Here is a 20,830-nt window from a genome sequence, read left to right as displayed (position 1 = left end):
TTTATCCACAATATAGCAGGGGGTGTAAAGCCATAACACATACATTTTTCCAGCAGCAGACTATGATTGATAATGTCAAATGAGATGTACACAGGGAGTGTGCAGTGGGAGGAGCTAGCCAATACTCACCAGGGATTCGCTGGCACACTGGAAGACGTAGCACACATACTGGCCCGGACCAGTCTCCCCCGGGTCGCGAAAGATAAACCCAAAGTGGTCCGTCTTGTTTATACCCTGAGCAAACCGCACAATACAAATCAAATATCATGATTCGTTACAATACAGATGATACACTACATTGGTAAAGTTTAAGTATAGAATTCATTGGTAGTTTATACAGCACAGTATATGTTTGAGAGACTGGTTGGAGAGAGGTTTCTCAACCGTCTATAAATCAATTTACATTTTCTATAAATCAATTTAATCCCCTAATACAACATTGTTTGCAAGTGGAGAAAGACGTCAGCAATGCATAATGTAGCCTTTATGGACTGAGTGGCTGTCCCTGGTTTAACCTGTTAGAGCTCTAGGGGCGCTATTTCATTTTTGGATAAAAAACGTTCCCGTTTTAAGCGCGATATTTTGTCACGAAAAGATGCTTGACTATGCATATTCTTGACAGTTTTGGAAAGAAAACACTCTGAAGTTTCAGAATCTGCAAAGATTTTGTCTGTAAGTGCCCCAGAACTCATTCTACAGGCGAAACCAAGATGATGCATCACCCAGGAATTAGCAGAATTTCTGAAGCTCTGTTTTCCATTCTCTCCTTATATGGCTGTGATTGCGCAACGAATGAGCCTACACTTTCTGTCGTTCGCCCAAGGTCTTAGCAGCATTGTGACGTATTTGTAGGCATATCATTGGAAGATTGACCATAAGAGACTACATTTTCCAAGTGTCCGCCTGGTGTCCTGCGTCGAATTCGGTGCGCAATTGCCAGCTGCTTCTACTTTACCATTTGATTCAGGGGAGAAAGCATGTGTCCAAGAACGATGTATCAATGAAGAGATATGTGAAAAACACCTTGATGATTGATTCTAAACAACGTTTGCCATGTTTTCAGTCGATATTATGGAGTTAATTTGGAAAAAAGTTTGCGTTTTGAGGACTGAATTTATGGATTTTTTTTGGTAGCCAAATGTGATGTATAAAACGGAGCTATTTCTAATACACAAGGAATCTTTTTGGAAAAACTGAGCATCTGCTATCTAACTGAGAGTATCCTCATTGAAAACATCAGAAGTTCTTCAAAGGTAAATTATTTTATTTGAAGGCTTTTATGTTTTTGTTAATGTTGCGTGCTGGATGCTAACGCTAATGCTAACGCTAAATGCTAACGTGAAATGCTAACTCTAGCTAGCTACTTTTACACAAATGATTGTTTTCCTATGGTTGAGAAGCATATTTTGAAAATCTGAGATGACAGTGTTGTTTACAAAAGGCTAAGCTTGAGAGATGGCATATTTATTTCATTTCATTTGCGATTTTCATAAATAGTTAACGTTGTGTTATGCTAATGAGCTTGCTGATAGATTTACACAATCCTGGATACAGGGGTTTTTTCATAGCTAAACGTGACGCAGAAAACGGAGCGATTTGTCCTAAACAAATAATCTTTCAGGAAAAACTGAACATTTGCTATCTGAGAGTCTCCTCATTGAAAACATCTGAAGTTCTTCAAAGGTAAATGATTTTTTTGAATGCTTTTCTGTTTTTTTGTGTAAATGTTGCCAGCTGAATGCTAATGCTAAATGCTACGTTAGCCATCAATACTGTTACACAAATGCTTGTTTTGCAATGGTTGAGAAGCATATTTTGAAAATCTGAGATGACAGTGTTGTTAACAAAAGGCTAAGCTTGAGAGCTAGCATATTTATTTTATTTCATTTCATTTGCGATTTTCATGAATAGTTAACGTTGCGTTATGGTAATGAGCTTGAGTCTGTATTCACGATCCCGGATCCGGGATGGGGAGATCAGAAAGGTTAAACAATACTTAGCTGAAATGTATTAGGCTATAAACATCAAGTACAAACAATAACACAAGAGCATTGTCTTTCCCCCAAATATGGCATTGGACTCCCTTCAAGTAATTGTTTTACTAACCTTTGATAGGAATGCATTTCTGAAATTTAAATGTTATTAATCATTAATAGAGACCTGAGGAGTGCCATAGCCGAGGGGCTACACCAGAGGTTAATGGTTATCTGTAGGAGGAAGGCATGTGGTGGGGGCAATTACGCTTGGAATGTACTGAGTGTAGGGAAAACGATCACGTGGCAGGCATTGATAAGGTGAGAGAGCCATGGATTATTGATGAAGGGGGTCTAGGTCAGGTCAGGTCACGTTAACTTCTTATGGCTGTGGGGGGCAGTATTGAGTAGCTTGGATGAATAAGGTACCCAGAGTAAACTACCTGCTACTCAGGCCCAGAAGCTACGATATGCATATAATTAGTAGATTTGGATAGAAAACACTCTAAAACTGTTTGAATGATGTCTGAGTATAACAGAACTCATATTGCAGGCAAAAACCTGAGAAGAAATCCAACCAGGAAGTGGGAAATCTGAGGTTTGTAGGTTAAGTCTTTGCCTATCCAATATACAGTGTCAAATTTGATCCGATTGCACTTCCTAAGGCTTCCACTAGATGTCAACAGTCTTTAGAACCTTGTTTCAGGCTTCTACTGAGAAGGGGGAGCGAATAAGAGCTGTTTGAGTCAGGTGTCTGGCAGAATGCCATGAGCTAAGTCTCGCGCGTGGCCGTGAGCACGAGCTCTGTAACTTTTCCTTTCTAAAGACAAAGGAATTGTCCGGTTGGAATATTATCGAAGATTTATGATAAAAACATCCTAAAGATTGATTCTATACATTGTTTAGCATGTTTCTACGAACTGTAATGGAACTGTCGTCTGAACTAAGTGCCCGCGCCTTGTGAATTTGGATTTGTGAACTAAACTCGCGGACAAAAAGGAGGTATTTGGACATAAATGGACTTTATCGAACAAAACAAACATTTATAGTGGAACTGGGATTCCTGGGAGTGCATTCCGATGAAGATCATCAAAGGTAAGTGAATATTTATAATGCTATTTCTGACTTCTGTTGACTCCACAACATGGTGGGTATCTGTATGGCTTGTTTTGGTCTCTGAGCGCTGTACTCAGATTATTGCATGTGTGCTTTTTCCGTAAAGCTTTTATGAAATCTGACACAGCGGTTGCATTAAGGAGAAGTATATCTTTAATTCCATGTATAACCCTTGTATTTTCATCAACATTTACGATGAGTATTTCTGTAAATTGATGTAGCTCTCTGCAAAATCACAGGATGTTTTGGAAGCAAAACATTACTCAACATAACGCGCCAATGTAAACAGATTTTTGGATATAAAAATGAACTTAATCGAACAAAACATACATGTGTAACATGAAGTCCTATGAGTGTCATCTGATGAAGATCAAAGGTTAGTGATTCATGTTCTCTCTATTTCTGCTTTTTGTGACCCCTCTCTTTGGCTGGAAAAATGGCTGTGTTTTTCTGTGACTAGGTGCTGACCTAACATAATCGCATAGTATGCTTTCGTCGTAAAGCCTTTTTGAAATCGGACACTGTGGTGGGATTAACAACCAGTTTATCTTTGAAATGGTGTATAACACTTGAATGTTTGAGAGATCTCTGTTGTTTGAATTTGGCGCCCTGCACTTTCACTGGCTGTTGTCAAATCGAATTAACGGGATTTCAGCCGTAAGAAGTTAAGGGAGAAAGAAAAGTTTATCACTTAGTTTCCTGCCTAGCAATAAAGATACAGTGCTTGTACAGATGTGTAGGAGGAGACTCAGCCTAGGATAAAGGGTTAACCTGTTGGTACTAGGGGGCAGTATTTTCTTTTTTAGAAAAATAACGTTCCCAAATTAAACGGGATATTTTGTCAGAACAAGATGCTAGAATATGCATATAATTGACAGCTTAGGATAGAAAACACTCTAAAGTTTCCAAAACTGTAAAAATATTGTCTGAGTATAACAGAACTGATGTTACAGGCGAAAACCTGAGAAAAATCCAATCCGGAAGTGACTCATCTTTTGAAAGCCCTGCGTTCCGATGCGTCCCTATTGAGCTGTGAATGCCCTATCAACCAGATTACGCTTTCTACGTATTCCCCAAGGTGTCTACAGCATTGTGACGTAGTTTTACGCATTTATGTTGAAGAATACCCATAGGCGGCTTCATTGCGCAAGTGGTCACCTGATGCTCCCAGAAAAATGATTGCGTAAAATACAGAGGTAGCCATTATTCCAATCGCTTCTACTGAGAAACCAATTTTTTGGTTTCTTTTTGGTTGATATATTATCGACTTAACACCTTAAGGATTGATTATAAACAACGTTTGCCATGTTTCTGTCGATATTATGGAGCTAATTTTGAATATTTTTCGGCGTTGTCGTGACCGCAATTTCCGGTCGATTTCTCAGCCAAACGTGAAGAACAAACGGAGCTATTTCGCCTACAAAAATAATATTTGGGGAAAAAATGAACTTTGGCTATCTACCTGGGAGTCTCATGAGTGAAAACATCCGAAGTTCAAAGGTAAACGATTTAATTTGATTGCTTTTCTGCTAGCAACGCATAATGCTATGCTAGGCTATCGATAAACTTACACAAATGCTTGTCTAGCTTTGGCTGTAAAGCATATTTTGAAGATCTGAGATGGCAGGGTGATTAACAAAAGGCTAAGCTGTGTTCCAATATATTTCACTTGTGATTTTCATGAATAGGAAGATTTTCTAGGAAGATTTATGTCCGTTGCGTTATGCTAATTAGTGTCAAATGATGACAACGGTCCCGTTCACGGGATGGGGTGTCACTAGAGGCTAAAGATCAGCGCTTGTGTGAACAGGGTCTTTGTCTATTGCAGCTGTACTGCCCCTATGGGAAGAATAAACTTGGTTTGAGCTTTCATAGAGTCCGTTGAGTTTTTACTCTGAGAATTAGAACCGAACACCTTTTTCCGTGATGTGTCAAAATACAATTTTATATCATATTAGTAGGACTAGTAGTCAAGTAAATCCTTGACAATGAAAAGATGAAAGACTGAGCCGAAGTAATGTGCATTTGTAATAAAATACTAAGAAATGATCCTCTGACAATGCAAGCCCCCAAACTAATGCATTTATTTATTCATGAAGTAGATATGTTCAAGAATTAGTTAAGTTTGGGGAATTTGCACCTGTGAAAAGCTCTGTAGCATTGGGATGAGATGAGCTGGATGAATGTGAATGTAAACACGGAAAACAGTAGAGTGAAAAACAAACCCAGGTTTACCAACCTGAGAGCAGGACGAGATGTCTTTGAATCTCTTTTCCAGCACCACAGTCTTACTGTCTGGACTGATCAGGTTCACCTCGAAGCGTCCGACCTGAAAAACAAGCACACACATTAATGAGGAATCTGACCTTGATACATTGATCAAGTCGGCTTCTTTAGAAGAGTAGAAAGTAGGCTCGGGGGAAATACTGTATACAAGGGTATTCGGAAAAAAGTCAGAATGGTTTTTCAATACAGTCAAAACTGTATTTGAAGTTTCTCAAAAATGAGATTATTTGTAGCTACTTTTTAAGTTAATACCTGTAGTCAACTTGTGCAATACATAAGCAGATAAAGCACATTGCATTCTTCATTTCACCTGTCACATTATTTTGCGTTATGAAGCTTACTGTTGTTCCCCAGAACAGCTGAGGGAGTAACGTGTTTGTTGTAAAGGGCACAATGGGATAGTCCATAGCGCTCTATATATAATCAGCGAGTCTCTGTTGTGCGGCGCACATTAGGTAATGAAGTTACAATTGTATGCAATTAACTACTAAACATTTGCCATCAGATATCTTATAATGGCTTTCTGCCAATTATAAGCTCCGTTATCAGAGTTCTGTACTACTGCCATTTTTTCCCCTGTCCTTCCTACTAGCATTTTTTTTCTTGTCCGTTCTTCTCCATGAACACATGCTGCTCTTCCTTCTGAAAAGCATGCATCAAAACTTTGTTCATTTGCACAATCTCTCATTCAATTTCGCTTGTAAATGTCCACACTCACCAAAAATGACATTCGGTAGCTATTAACTATGCTTATAACTTTATGAGCTGAATTCGCGTATCTTTGCAATTAGTTTACATTCGTTTTCGCTCGTTAACATTTACAGCATTTGTGTGATTTCACTATTACTTGTGCATTGTTTTGTTAGCATTTTGGTAATATATCAACAATGGCCTTTTTTTGTGCCCCCTTGTGTGTTAGGCTGGTAATATCCCGGGATGGCAGAAGAATTGTATGACGGTATGAAAATCTGGATCCTGCCCAAAGCCTAATAGAAATCAAGTCCACAATGTCTTGTGATGGGCATCTCATGATAAGCCTATTCTTGCTATTCGTGGAAATGTGTCATCTTTCCCTCAGACACACACACAGTAAAACAAAGTCTGCACAAATAATTTCCCCCAAAATTGACTGCCACAAACCACATTTCCAACTACAGTTTTTATATGGATAAAGTCATACCTTGTAAAAAAAAAAAGTAATGACAGCTGTGATGGAAACAGGACATTTCTGTAAAATTGTATAAATGCCAAAAGATCATTTGTTCAGTCGACATGGTGGGATCTTTTTGTGTCGGTAAATACTGATATAATAACCATCATATTGAAGTAAACTTGGAGTCACGTGATGATATGGCTTGTGATCCTCCCACTACGACTCGAGCAACCATGCAGTTTATTTGGCTACAGATGAAATAAGTTACAATGAACTTCACAGGGTGGTGAAAGTTCACGGTGATCTTGATGCTCCTTTCCAATAAATATTGAGTGTCTTATTCTGTGACATGATGATCGATGCTTGACTGCCTCTTGACAAATAAAAATATGCTCGATCTTATCCACAACATCATAATGTAGAGTAGCCTACTCGTACTGTATCTGCTGTTGGCTAGAGAGCACCAGCCAAGACCAAAATAGGGACATTTGTCATTTAATGCAACAGTTTTTGTGACAAAATTATTGTAATAGTTGAAAATGCAATGGAAACACATTGAACTTAAGATTTTTATTCAGTACATGAAAACTCAAGCAAAAAAAAGTCCTTTTGGTGGAAACACATCACTGGCATCACTAGCCGAACGAATTGTAGCAACTTGAAATCTTATTCAAATCTGTTCATATACACCCCTAGGAAGAATGACACATCTGACCAGCGACCATTTTCACATTCTTTTTTTCACAAGTTCTTAGAATGTTTGGGAATCACGTATAAAAAGGCATTTGTGAAAATTCTATAGCAATTTATATAGAGTGGGAAAGCGGCCATGCGTTTGGACAATTAATAGACATCGCAGTAAAAAATTAATAAAAACATCTGTCTTGCCCAGGACTGGAGTCTACACAGACTGGTGACCTTAATACAAACAAGCCATTTGTCACACAGGCCAGCCATCATTCACTTTGAACCCGACTGTGTGATTACAGGCAGTTGCAACAGCTTGACGTTAAGATCATTAGAACAACCATGAAAAGGTAGGCTCTCTCTTCGTCAGTTATGCACATAAACAACAACAAGATCAACAACTAATGTTAGCCAGAGCAAGATTAGTTAAAATCAAGCAAAGAAACATTAGATAAACCCTTGCAAACTTTTTCAGCTAGTTGGCCATCAAAATTGCATTGATAAACAAAGGGGATTGTAGCCTCCTCGTCCTTCTGCAGCTTGCCTGCCAATGCATGCTTGTCCCAACCAAGCATCAAAGCTAATTGGCTAGTTGTCAAGCTTGCTTGCTACATCCAGGCACAAATGAGAAAACACCTCACTCTGACCATTTAACTTGCCGTAGCAAAGCTGGTTAGGCTGTTTAAAAAAACAAAACATGTAAACGATTACTTTTTTTGCCTACGTTTACTGACACCCGTCACATTCAGCAGGTGTTGCGCGTTCGTAAATTGATCAGTTGTTCTGCACTCTGGCAAACTCAGACGAGAGCGCTCTGAAATCGGAGTAGATAGCCAGAGTGAATTTGCAAACGGAAGAGATATGCTAACTCTATACTAGTCCGTCAAGTTCTTGCTAGCTAACAAAATGACACGTGCATCTCTAGCTGTGTATAGCCACTGAAAAACAATGAGGGGAAAAAGTTAGTCACTCCTCCAACGGCATGACATCTCTACGCAGGCGACACCATACTTCTGGCCCTTCCTTGGACACAATGCTAACAAACCTCCAAACGAGCTTCAATGCCATACAACACTCCTTCTGTGGCCTCCAACTGCTCTTAAACACTGGTAAAACCAAATGCATGTTTTTCAACCGTTCGCTGCCCGCGCCCGCCCGACTAGCATCACCACCCTGGACGGTTCTGACCTAGAATATGTGGCCAACTATAAATACCTAGGTGTCTGGTTAGACTGTAAACTTTCCTTCCAGACTCATATTAAACATCTCCAATCCAAAATCAAATCTAGAATCGGCTTTCTATTTCACAACAAAGCCTCCTTCACTCACGCCGCCAAACATACCCTCGTAAAACTGACTATCCTACCGATCATCGATTTCGGCGATGTCATCTACAAAATAGCTTCCAATACTCTACTCAGCAAACTGGATGCAGTGCCATCCATTTTGTCACTAAAGCCCCTTATACCACCCACTACTGCGACCTGTATGCTCTAGTCGGCTGGTCCTCGCTTCATATTCGTCGCCAGACCCACTGGCTCCAGGTCATCGATAAGTTTATGCTAGGTAAAGCTCCACCTTATCTCAGCTCACTGGTCACGATAACAACACGTTCCAGCAGGTATATCTCACTGATCATCCCCAAAGCCAACACCTCTTTGGCCACTTTTCCTTACAGTTCTCTGCTGCCAGTGACTGGAATGAATTGCAAAAATCACTGAAGCTGGAGACTTAAACAAATATAAACATCAGCTATCTGAGCAGCTAACCGATCGCTGCAGCTGTACATAGTCCATCTGTAAATAGCCCACCCAATCTACCTACCTCATCCCCATAATGCTTTTACATACACTTTTCTGCTCTTTTGCACATCATCATCTGCTAATTTATCACTCCAGTGTTAATCTGCTAAATTGTAATTCTTCGCTACTATGGCCAATTTATTGCCTACCTCCTCATGCCTTTTGCACACACTATATAGAAGTTGCAGTTGTAAATGAGAACTTGTTCTCAACTAGCCTACCTGGTTAAATAAAGGTGGGGGGGGGAAAAGAAAAGAAAAAGTCCTCCTAGCAGCTAGCTAGCTAACATAAGACTGTGTTTTTAGCTTGCTATATAAATTGATACGCCAACCTATTAGCCATGTTATGACTGACTTGTGATCGTTGCCCTTGCTAGTTTGATTGTATTGACATTCCCAGCCTTAGTTATATTTGTCAGTTTTTGTCCAGAATATGAAGTAATTGAAAGTGAAACAGTGTATCCCAAATTGAGGCAGCAAACATTGTACGAGTCCGGCTGTGATTTACAACCTGATAGCAATATTTTCTGGACTACCAAGAAATGTATTGGTGAATTATATGAATCATGCATTGAACTGCATCCATCTATTCTGCCAACAATGCCTTTGTCTAAGTCATGGAATGTTAAGTCAAATATAACCTATTTTTAAAACCTCTTATGAAGTTGGTTTTGTTACATAAACCGTGAATTTGACATTTTTGACTGATATTATGAATGTCTCTTTCATATCTGCAAAGTAGTTAAAACGCTGTTAGTTCCACTTTGAACTTTAGGTCAATGGTTACTTTGTGTGCTAAAAGTGAAATGATTTTTGCAATGGGAAGTAATAGTTTCAATTGGGATATGGTTAATGGTTGTGTTTTTTGTATTCTTATGATTGGAGTTTATGAACTGCTTATCCTTTAACATTATGCTGTGTGTTCCCAAACGGCCTGCCCAGCGAAGGAAATATAGACAGAATATCCTGTTTTTTTAATGAGTTTTCCTATTTTCAGATCAAACTGAAAATCACGCTTTTTTTATAGACAAAATACAGAAATGTAATGGTCTTAGTCCACAACAATGCTTAAACCACATCAATCTGATTGGGTGGGCCTTTCAGGGCCTGGCTCCCCATTGGATGGGCATGTCAGGGCCTGGCTCCCCAGCGGGTGGGCCTGTCAGGGCCTGTCTCCCCAGTGGGTGGGCATGTCAGGGCCTGGCTCCCCAGCGGGTGGGCCTTTCAGGGCCTGGCTCCCCAGCGGGTGGGCATGTCAGGGCCTGGCTCCCCAGCGGGTGGGCATGTCAGGGTCTGGCTCCCCAGCGGGTGGACCTGTCAGGGCCTGGCTCCCCATTGGGTGGACCTGTCAGGGCCTGGCTCCCCATTGGGTGGGCCTGTCAGGGCCTGGCTCCCCGGCGGGTGGGCCTTTCAGGGCCTGGCTCCCCGGCGGGTGGGCCTTTCAGGGCCTCGCTCCCCGGCGGGTGGGCCTTTCAGGGCCTGGCTCCACGGCGGGTGGGCCTTTCAGGGCCTGGCTCCACGGCGGGTGGGCCTTTCAGGGCCTGGCTCCCCAGTGGGTGGGCATGTCAGGACCTGGCTCCCCAGTGGGTGGGCATGTCAGGGCCTGGCTCCCGATGTCATTCTTCTGTGAGCTGCTCCATGCCAAAACCAGTTGAGAGCTGGACACTCTAGCTGCCTGCAGATGATATTTCGTTGAAACTAGGCCATGTGTGAATATATTTCACATGCTTTGCAATTGCGTAAGCTACTTTGTGCATGATTTCTCTATTGTACTACATAATTGGTAAGTCGTATACCTCCACCACACTATTTTGATACGCATCAGAAGGGATTAAGAAGTGAGTATAAGCAATGCCCACTGAAAAAAAAGTGGGTATACGGTTTATACCTGCGTATACCCTCCACTAAACCACTGGCTCTTTGTGTTTTACAAAAAGTGCACTCTCCTACATGAGTGTGCTGGCATTACGGCTGCTGTCCTTTCAGAATCACAACCTGTCGCACACTGAAGGTCTATAGGTTCACCACTGTGCAAAACAGTGTATAGTAGATATATAGGCTGTTAAGATATTAATGTTTCAAGAAAGGAATGCATTTTTTGGCCAGGCCAAGCCATTTTATGCGCTGACTGAATGGAAGCAATAGTAACCAGTTCTATGAGTGGAGTGGAGCCCAATAAGGGAGTTCTGCTCCTAGTGGTTAACCTGTTGAGTGTAGGGGGCAGTACTTTGATAATCTTTGGATGAAAAACGTACCCAAATAAAACTGCCTATTTCTCAGACCCAGAATCTATACTATGCATATAGTTGTCAGATTAGGATAGAAAGCAATCTAAAGTTTCCAAAACTGTCAAAATATTGTCTGTGAGAATAACAGAACTGATATTGCAGGTGAAAACCTGAGGAAAATCCAACCAGGAAGTGCCTAAGAGAAACAAATCTCCCTGTTCCATTGCATGCCTTCCCTTCATTTAAAGGGATGTCAACCATATTTCCCTATGGCTTCCACATGGTGTGAACAGTCTTTAGACATAGTTTCAGGCTTTTATTCTGAAACGATCACATACGGTCCGGTTGAAATATGATCGATTATTTATTGTAAAAACAACCTGAGGCTTGATTATAAAAAACGTATGACATGTTTCTTCGAACTTTACAGATACTATTTGGAATGTTCGTCTGCCCATCATGAGCCTGTGGATTTCTGAACAAAACGCGCCAACCAAATGGAGGTATTTGGATATAAAAATAATCTTTATCGAACAAAAGGAACATTTATTGTGTAACTGGGAGTCTCGTGAGTGCAAACATCTGGAGATTAATTTTATTGCTTTTCTGAATTTCGTGACCAATCTACTTTGCTGCTAGCTGTTTGTAATGTTTTGTCTGCTGAGAGAGATGTCCTAACATAAACGCTTGGATAGCTTTTGCTGTAAAGCTTTTTTTAAATCTGACATGCCAGGTGGATTAACAACAAGCTAAACTGTGTTTTGCTATATTGCACTTGCGATTTCATGAAAATTAAATATTTTTTGTAATTTAATTTGAATTTGGCACTCTGCAATTCAGCGGATGTTGACGAAAATGATCCCGCTAACGGGATGGATGTGCCAAGAAGTTAACCCCACTGCCTAGGCAGCGAATAGCCTGAGAGAAAATTATGCACGCACCTGCAGGCAATAGGAGTACAGCTGTCCCTATATAATGGGATGCTTCCCCACAATCAGCCTCCCGAAAATGATCTTCAGCAAGACTGGGGGTCGGCAGGGCCTTAAGCCCTGTGGGGCTCTGCTCCACTCATAGAACTGGAGTTACACTGCGGTAACTATTGTTCTACAGTGGTTTAAGGCGGAGCGAAACACTCCCAAAATGTACTCCCTGCCAAGTCTAACTCTTCCCACTTAATGAAAAGGTTGGATGCAGCAATGGCTGCGACCAAATCCTGCAGTCCTGTAATCCGCCCTACTCAGTCTAGAGGTATTCGCCAATGACTAGTGGGTAGATAAACATAATGAGCTAATCTGTACAAGCAGATAGATGATACTTCAATATTCTGTCAATTTTAAGATTGGTCTAGTAGTACTGTAATACTAGTTACAGAACAATATCCCTAATCCATCAGCCCAAACACAGTCATAGACATGACTCTACTGTACCACCCCAGGAGCCATGTAATGTAGTCATTCTAATAGGAAAAAGCTGATGGAAACCCTGTCCATTAGTCCTGCACGTCTCACCTTAGCTCTAGCGTTCCCATCAGCAAACAGTTTAGAAGACATACTCACAGATTTCTCAGTGTAACCCGCCACACTCAATCAATATGCAAAGCCAATGATTCGTGGGCAGATAATAGAATATGGGTCATACTAATCTGACTCAGCAGATAGTTGATAACTCAATATTCCATCAAATTTAGTGACCATTCTAAAAGTAAAGTAACAGTAGTTACAGTACTAGTTCCCTCATCACGCTGCCCCAACACAGTGACACACAGGTGGGCAGTCAAGACATTCTCTACTGTACTGACAGTGTCAAACAGAGGTCACGTCTCTCTCCTTGAAAAAAAAGAGTGGACCTACTGGGAACCCCGCCCAATAGTCCTGCATCCTTTAACTCAAGTTCTCCCTTCAGCCACGCTGAGTACAGAACGAGCTAGAGTTAGACGACAGGTAGAATCAGATCAAAGGAGACCGTGACGACCACGACCACGACGCTGCTGCAAAAATATCCTCTACACCTGAAGTCCTCTATCCTCTCTATCCTCTTCTCCACGAGTGGAGTGGGCTCTTTACGCCCTGAGGTAATGGCCGCCCTACCGCCTCATAAGCCATCTAAATGCCTTCACAAAGCCAATTAGACAGCCGCTGTTTAGAAAGTGGTCTACCAAGTGTACTAGCACTGTGACACACAAACAGCTGAGGCAATGACCTAATCATCGCCGTGCACAGGCGATGAAGTCCCTCCTCTCCACATGGGGAGGGGGAGAAGGCCCACAGCGCAACAGTCTATGCCCTAAATGAGCTCTTAATAACCTTCTGCATAAATTCTGGGTTAGGACGTAACACGCTCTGCTAAAATCGCCATTGATGGCAAGGCAGTCGGGTCCCGTCGAAAAAGCACACAAATCACTGACGCGCTTGGCCGTAGTCAAAGCAAGCAACAGTGCCGTCTTCGGAGACAACATCTTGAGGGGAATTTGATTCAATGGCTCGAACGGCGTCTCGCTGAGCGCCTCGAGTAACACAATCAAATCCCACTGGGGCAGAGTGGCTCTAGGCATTGGCCTAAGCCGCTGCGTTCCCAATAGAAACTGTTTCACTAGAGCTTGGCTGAAGACGGTGTCTCTGCCAAACCCCTCATGACAAGCTAAAATCGCTGCCGTAAACACCTTAATGGTGGCGGGTGAGCGCTGCTTGTCAAACATGAACTGTAGGAATGAGAGCACGCTCTCAACCTGACAGCACACGGGGTCCACATTCTCTGTGGACCCCGTGGAACACGTTCCATTTGCTGGCATACAACATGGATGTGGAACTTGCATGTGAAGCCTGTATGGTTATGATTACTGAATCAGATAACCAACGGCACTCCAACCATGATGGCGCAACCAACATTTGAGTCATCTCCGAGTACCATGGAGCCCCTGGGTGATCGGGGGCTATCAATATGATTGACTGTTCTCATGCGGGCTAGCAGTGGGAGAATGCAGGACAGCGGTGGAAATGCGTACCGGTCACAGTTGGTGCGCAAAGCGTCTATCCCTAGCGCCGTTCGTCCTGGGCTCGTAGGGAGAACCATAGGAGACACTGCGCGTTCACACGTGACGCAAACAGGTCCACCTCGGCTCTCCCAAACCATTCCCATATTTGGATAACAATGTCGGGATGCAGTTGTCACTCGTTGTCTCAAGACATTTATTTGTATTTTTTACATTTAAATAAAGGTTAAGAACAAATTCTTATTTACAAGGATGGCCTACACCGACCAAACCTGGGCGACGCTGGGCCAATTGTGCGCTGCTAAATGGGACTCCCAATCACAGCCGGTTCTGATACAGCTGGATTCGAACCAGGCTGTCTGTAGTGACGCATCTAGCACTGAGAAGCAGTGCCTTAGACCTCTGCCCAACTCGGGAGGTCTGCTCCGACGTTCTGATAGCCTGGAATGTGTGCTGCTGTCAACGAGTGAAGGTGCTCGTGAGCCCACAGCCACAATTCCTCTGCCAGCCCGTGGAGTGCAGGAGAACTGCCTCCTCCTTTGTGATTTATGTTGGCTACTGTGGTTCGGTTGTCCGACCAGACCAGCACGTCTTGACCCCGTAGGGTAGACACGAAGTGGGTCAGAAGCAGTAGAACTGTCTCCAACTCCAGGTTGATACACACCTCCGATCACCCGAGCCGGACATGTCCCTCCCCATTCAGTCAGACAAGCGTCCGTAAACACTGGAATGTAGGAGGACACTAGGACATTAGGACGCACGGGTCTCTCCAATAGTTCAGGTCCGCTCTGAGCAAGAGGGGACCTACCAAACGATGACAGTGCCTCACTGGGTCCAGTCGTAGCTGGGCAAACCATCGCTGTGTTCTGCGCATGTGCAGAAGTCCCAGCGGTACCGCGGAGTGGGCAGACGACATGAGACCTAAGAGTGTCATGACAGAATGCGCCGTCACCGTGTAAAACCTTCTTAGGGCTAGCAACAAGGCAGCCCGTCTAGGATCCGAAATTGGAGCCTTCATAGTCACAGTGTCTAGCTGTGAACACAGGTAGACAATCTGATGACTCGGCCAATGCGCGGCTCTTTTCACCATACACAGCAAACCCCAGACGTGTGAGATAAATCACTCTGTCGCCAGTTCTGCTGACGGGGCGAGAACCAGTAGGTTGTCTAGGTAGGTTAGTAGCCTTGTCCCTTGATGACGCAACGGTTCCAATGCTACCTCCACCGAATGGCATACTTGCATACTTGTACGCCAACCTTTGAAAGGCAAAATGCAGAAACTTCCTGTGACGTAGATGCACCGGCACATGAAAGTATGCATCCTTTAGGTCTACGCTTATACAAAAGTATTTGTTGTCGATACATTCCCGCAGACGTTGTCATAAGCACTCAAACTGGCCTTTTGGCTTCGCTCTCGTTGAGAGTGCGCAAATCCAATATTGGCCTCATTCCCCCGTCTTCTTTAAGCACTAGGAAGTAGTGTTCCTTTGCTCTTGGGGGATTACTGTGACCACCTCCTTCACGGGAAGTTCCATAATCTTTTTCACAAGAGCGGCTATTTTCTCTGGCGTCTTCATCACCGTCTCCACCACACCAGAAAATAGGGGAGGAGTTCGGTGGAATTGGATGGCATAACCCTTCTCCAACATGCAGCTTAGCCAGGGAGAGAATGCAGCTTTGCTGCCACTCCCAATAATGCTCTGAGAGCGGGAGAGTGCGAAGCTGTGGTACAGACAGTAGGAAGGACGTGTATTCCTCTATGGCCCAAGCCGCCACTGTCCCTCAACACTGAAGTAGTGCGACAGCCCAGGGTGGGCCCCCCTTGAAAGGGGGAGGAAATATTGGTGTGTTCTGTGAGAAACAGGGGCGTTGACACTTTGGTTACACATGTAACCTTGTGGTTGCAGCCCTCTGTGAACACAGCACGGGTCTGAGCTGCACTAACTGAGGCACCTGCCTGAGTTAGTTATTTTGTACCTTTATTTAACTAGGCAAGTCAGTTGAGAACAAATTCTTATTTTCAATGACGGCCTAGGAACAGTGGGTTAACTGCCTTGTTCAGGGGCAAAACGACAGATTTTACCTTGTCAGCTCGGGATTCGATCTTGCAAACTTTCGGTTACTAATCCAACACTCTAACCACTACGCTACCTGCTGCCGTGGCTACCCGCCACCGTGTAGGTGTAGGGTTCTCATGAGGTATAGCATGGCGGCTCATCAAGAGTGTCCGCTTTGCTGCCCTCATGTCATTCCCACTCACAACGTCCTCATGTGTCTGCTCAGCTATGCAGCCATGGTGGGCTGTGCTACACACAGAGCAGTGAGAGGAAGAGAGAGAGATAGAAAGAAAAGGAACATGAATGGTCTCAGGTTTGTTATGGAAAAGAGGTTATCTTGTGACAAAATCAGAGGGAACACATTCTTTATTAACAAACGACACATTGGCTACTCCCTTTACAGGGGTGGGGGGTAACAGTGGGAGCTGTCACGCAAGGTGCTGCGCTCTCTCCCATCCTCTCCCTGTCATGGTCGCCGTCTCTTCTGGCTGCCCCTAGGTCGCTAGGGTGACGAAATTAAGATCTCTCTCGCCGGGGGAGTGGCTGCCTTCTCTGGTGCTGCCGGAGGGGCGGGGCCCACTCTTGGTGCACCGGATGCTGCCGTTCGACGGGCTCTCCGTCTGGCCGTAGACGCAGGTCTACTAAAGACGGTGGAGCGAGGGGGCTCTGTTGAAGTTGCTCTAGACCCTCCTGCCAACGGCAGGTGTCTAGATAGCTGCTGCTTCTCCTCCTCTCGCTCCCAAAACGCACAGCCGCATATTTGACAGCGGCTCCGAAGAGACCGCTGTCAGAGATGAGGGCGTTTAGTAGGGCGGCTTTGTCAGTCAACCTTCACAGCAGTCATAGACAGTCAGAGGTGGCGCTCCGCGACCACCAAAGTTGTCTCCCCGCTCATACAGCCGACGCCTTTCCAGCGCTGTCCTCAAAGCTTCCTCCATCTCCTCTCCCAACAGCTCAGTCCTACCCATGGTGAGACGGGACAGAGAGGCTGCCAGGAGGGCAATATTATTTGCTGCTGCTACAGCCTGTACCCCTAGAGCTAAGGACTTCTATACCAGCTGGGATGTGAGTCTGTCGTAGGTAGTGTGGGTTTCTTGGACAATGGCCAGGAGCTCAAACCTGGGACAAGGTAAGCAACTCGGGCGTCCTCGAGCATAGGGATCTCCTGAAGCCGTTTGTCATCCACTCTGCTGAATGGGGTGTACGCCTTTGCCGGCGCTCTGGCCGCACTCTTCTTGTATTTTGCGAGTGAGGGCATGGCCGTTGCCAAAGGCACAGCCGCCCGTCTCGGTTTAGAGTATGGGCCGCCAACCATCATATCCACTTCCGGGTTGGAAGGAATAGGGGGCAGCGCAATCTCTAGACGGCTTGTGGCCCGCTCAATGAGCCCTGTAAAGTCGGAGCGCAGAGAGGCCGTGGCTAAGAAAGAGGGGGCTGCTGAAAACTCAGAGCCTGTCTCTTCCTTGCCCAAGGATGTGAAATTCCCCTCGCTCTCCCTGGGGCAGGGGGGTCATTTCAGCCTTGGTCAGTGGGGTGGGTTTTTCCCGGAGAAAAACCCAGACACTTCCCAACGTCCTCGTCTTCTCCGGAGGCTCCGTCATCATATGACGTCTCAGAACCTGAGGCTAACACAGACATGGCGTCCTCTAGAGGAAGATCTACCCCAAAAAACGCCCACCGCTGCCAATTCTTCTTTAAAGAAATGAGGGCGCAGCTAGCGCATTCCGGGGGATCTGTAAGGCCGCCCCTAGCGTGCTGCGCAGGTCCATAGCCGCCATAGTGGAGCAGCGACACTGAGCTCTTAAAAGTTTTTGGGGGTAGAAAAAGCATGCTCATTGATGGACGATGTCGAGACCAGGAGATGGACAGTGGGTTCGTCCTGAGACTTCTCTCTTCTCTTCTAGGCTTCTTCAGTTCTGTCGCTGGGAGGATAATGGGAGGCTGATTGTGGGGACGCATCCCCTTATATAGGGACACCTGTCCTATTGGCTGCAGGTGTGTGCATAATTTCACAGGATATTCGCTGCCTAGGCAGGAGCTCCCCTATGGGGGGGGGTGGCTCCACGATATATAACTGATAATTATGAGTTTTTTACTCAGCTGGCCTCGGGAAACATTAAGAGTCCTCACTGTCCAAAACAGAGTCAAGACTGAGTACAAATGTATCTGACACCGAGACAAGACCAAAAATCAATACGTGGTCTCGGGACCGGACTGAAGACCAAGACCGGTCTCACGTACTAAAATGCTGCATTGAACCACAATATTGTGATAACTACTACTCTGGTGCTGTAATGTCCCTTTTAAATGGGACATAATAGAAGGCCCAGCTGGCCTGTATATTGTAACGGAGAGATACTTGGCATTAAAATGATTTGCAGCACATAGAACTGGCCAGACTAAATGTGGGAGAGGATTGAATGACAAACCGTCCACGGGCAGGCAGTGTTTTAATGGCTAAGTGTGTGAGCCAGAAAGCAGAGAGCTGCATTGCTCCGTCATAAAACAGCAGCCAATGATTGAAATGGGACAATTCAAGCAAGCCTCATAGATCAGGTATGTTGAGTGGTCTTTCACAGCTCTTCATGTAGATTTGGAATCCTCAAATGAAAATTCAGGTCAAGAAATGGATTAGTATGGTTGCTTCTAGTAGCCTATCATATCTATCTATCTATACATATATACACATACACACAGTGGGGAGAACAAGTATTTGATACATTGCAAGGTTTTCCTACTTACAAAGCATGTAGAGGTCTGTAATTTTTATCAGAGGTACACTTCAACTGTGAGAGACGGAATCAAAAATCCAGAAAATCACATTGTATGATTTTTAAGTAATTCATTTGCATTTTATTGCATGACATAAGTATTTGATACATCAGAAAAGCATAACTTAATTTTTGGTACAGAAACCTTTGTTTGCAATTACAGAGATCATACATTTCCTGTAGTTCTTGACCAGGTTTGCACACACTGCAGCAGGGATTTTGTCCCACTCCTCCATACACACCTTCTCCAGATGCTTCATTTTTCGGGGCTGTCGCTGGGCAATACGGACTTTCAGCTCCCTCCAAACATTTTCTATAGGGTTCAGGTCAGAAAAGCATCCCCAAAGAATGATGTTTCCACCTCCATGCTTCACGGTTGGGATGGTGTCTTGGGGTTGTACTCATCCTTCTTCTTCCTCCAAACACGGTGAGTTGAGTTTACACCAAAAAGCTCTATTTTTGTCTCATCAGACCACATGACCTTCGCCCACTCCTCCTCTGGATCATCCAGATGGCCATTGGCAAACTTCAGATGGGCCTGGACATGTGCTGGCTTGAGCAGGGGGACCTTGCGTGCGCTGCAGGATTTTAATCCATGACAGCGTAGTGTGTTACTAATGGTTTTCTTTGAGACTGTGGTCCCAGCTCTCTTCAGGTCATTGACCATGTCCTGCCGTGTATTTCTGGGCTGATCCCTCACCGTCCTCATGATCATTGATGCCCCACCAGGTGAGATCTTGCATGGAGCCCCAGACCGAGGGTGATTGACCGTCATCTTGAACTTCTTCTATTTTCGAATAATTGCGCCAACAGTTGTTGCCTTCTCACCAAGCTGCTTGCCTAATGTCCTGTAGCCCATCCCAGCCTTGTACAGGTCTACAATTTTATCCCTGATGTCCTTACACAGCTCTCTGGTCTTGGCCATTGTGGAGAGGTTGGAATCTGTTTGATTGAGTGTGTGGACAGGTGTCTTTTATACAAGTAATGAGTTCAAACAGGTGCAGTTAATACAGGTAATGAGTGGAGAAGAGGAGGGCTTCTTAAAGAAAAACTAAGAGGTCTGTGAGAGCCGGAATTCTTACTGGTTGGTAGGTGATCAAATACTTATGTCATGGAAGAAAATGCAAATTAATTACTTAAAAATTATACAATGTGATTTTGTTTTAGATTCCGTCTCTCACAGTTGAAGTGTACCTATGATAAAAAATTACAGACTCTACATGCTTTGTAAGTAGGAAAACCTGCAAAATCGGCAGTGTATCAAATACTTGTTCTCCCCACTGTGTGCGTGATTTATATATATATATATATAAAAGTGTGTGTGATATATATATATACATACACACGTGTGTGTGTGTGTGTGTGTGTGTGTGTGTGTATATATATATATATATATATACACACACACACACACACACACACACACATATACACACTGCTCAAAAAAAAAGGGAACACTTAAACAACACAATGTAACTCCAAGTCAATCACACTTCTGTGAAATCAAACTGTCCACTTAGGAAGCAACACTGATTGACAATAAATTTCACATGCTGTTGTGCAAATGGAATAGACAACAGGTGTAAATTATAGGCAATTAGCAAGACACCCCCAATAAAGAAGTGGTTCTGCAGGTGATAACCACAGACCACTTCTCAGTTCCTATGCTTCCTGGCTGATGTTTTGGTCACTTTTGAATGCTGGCGGTGCTTTCACTCTAGTGGTAGCATGAGACGAAGTCTACAACCCACACAAGTGGCTCAGGTAGT

The 20,830-nt window shown here is 44.0% G+C and overlaps 1 protein-coding gene across 2 annotated transcripts in view; it reads right to left on the bottom strand.

Moving 5' to 3' along the window:
- tbc1d4 (TBC1 domain family, member 4) overlaps positions 1–20,830 on the bottom strand; it is a 139,595-nt gene that overhangs the window by 85,045 nt on the left and 33,720 nt on the right. For both annotated transcript variants that reach the window (XM_021578614.3, XM_021578615.3), the window contains exons 5-6: positions 5,329–5,418; positions 130–234 (exon numbers count right to left, since the gene is read on the bottom strand). In XM_021578614.3, the coding sequence (XP_021434289.3) occupies positions 130–234; positions 5,329–5,418 (195 nt within the window). The remainder of the gene's footprint in view (positions 1–129; positions 235–5,328; positions 5,419–20,830) is intronic.

The sequence above is a fragment of the Oncorhynchus mykiss genome, chromosome 22 (genome assembly GCF_057628025.1).
Source record: "Oncorhynchus mykiss isolate SJ-2025 chromosome 22, ASM5762802v1, whole genome shotgun sequence".
Taxonomy (NCBI): domain Eukaryota; kingdom Metazoa; phylum Chordata; class Actinopteri; order Salmoniformes; family Salmonidae; genus Oncorhynchus; species Oncorhynchus mykiss.
This window is presented reverse-complemented; position numbering and strand designations above follow the sequence as displayed.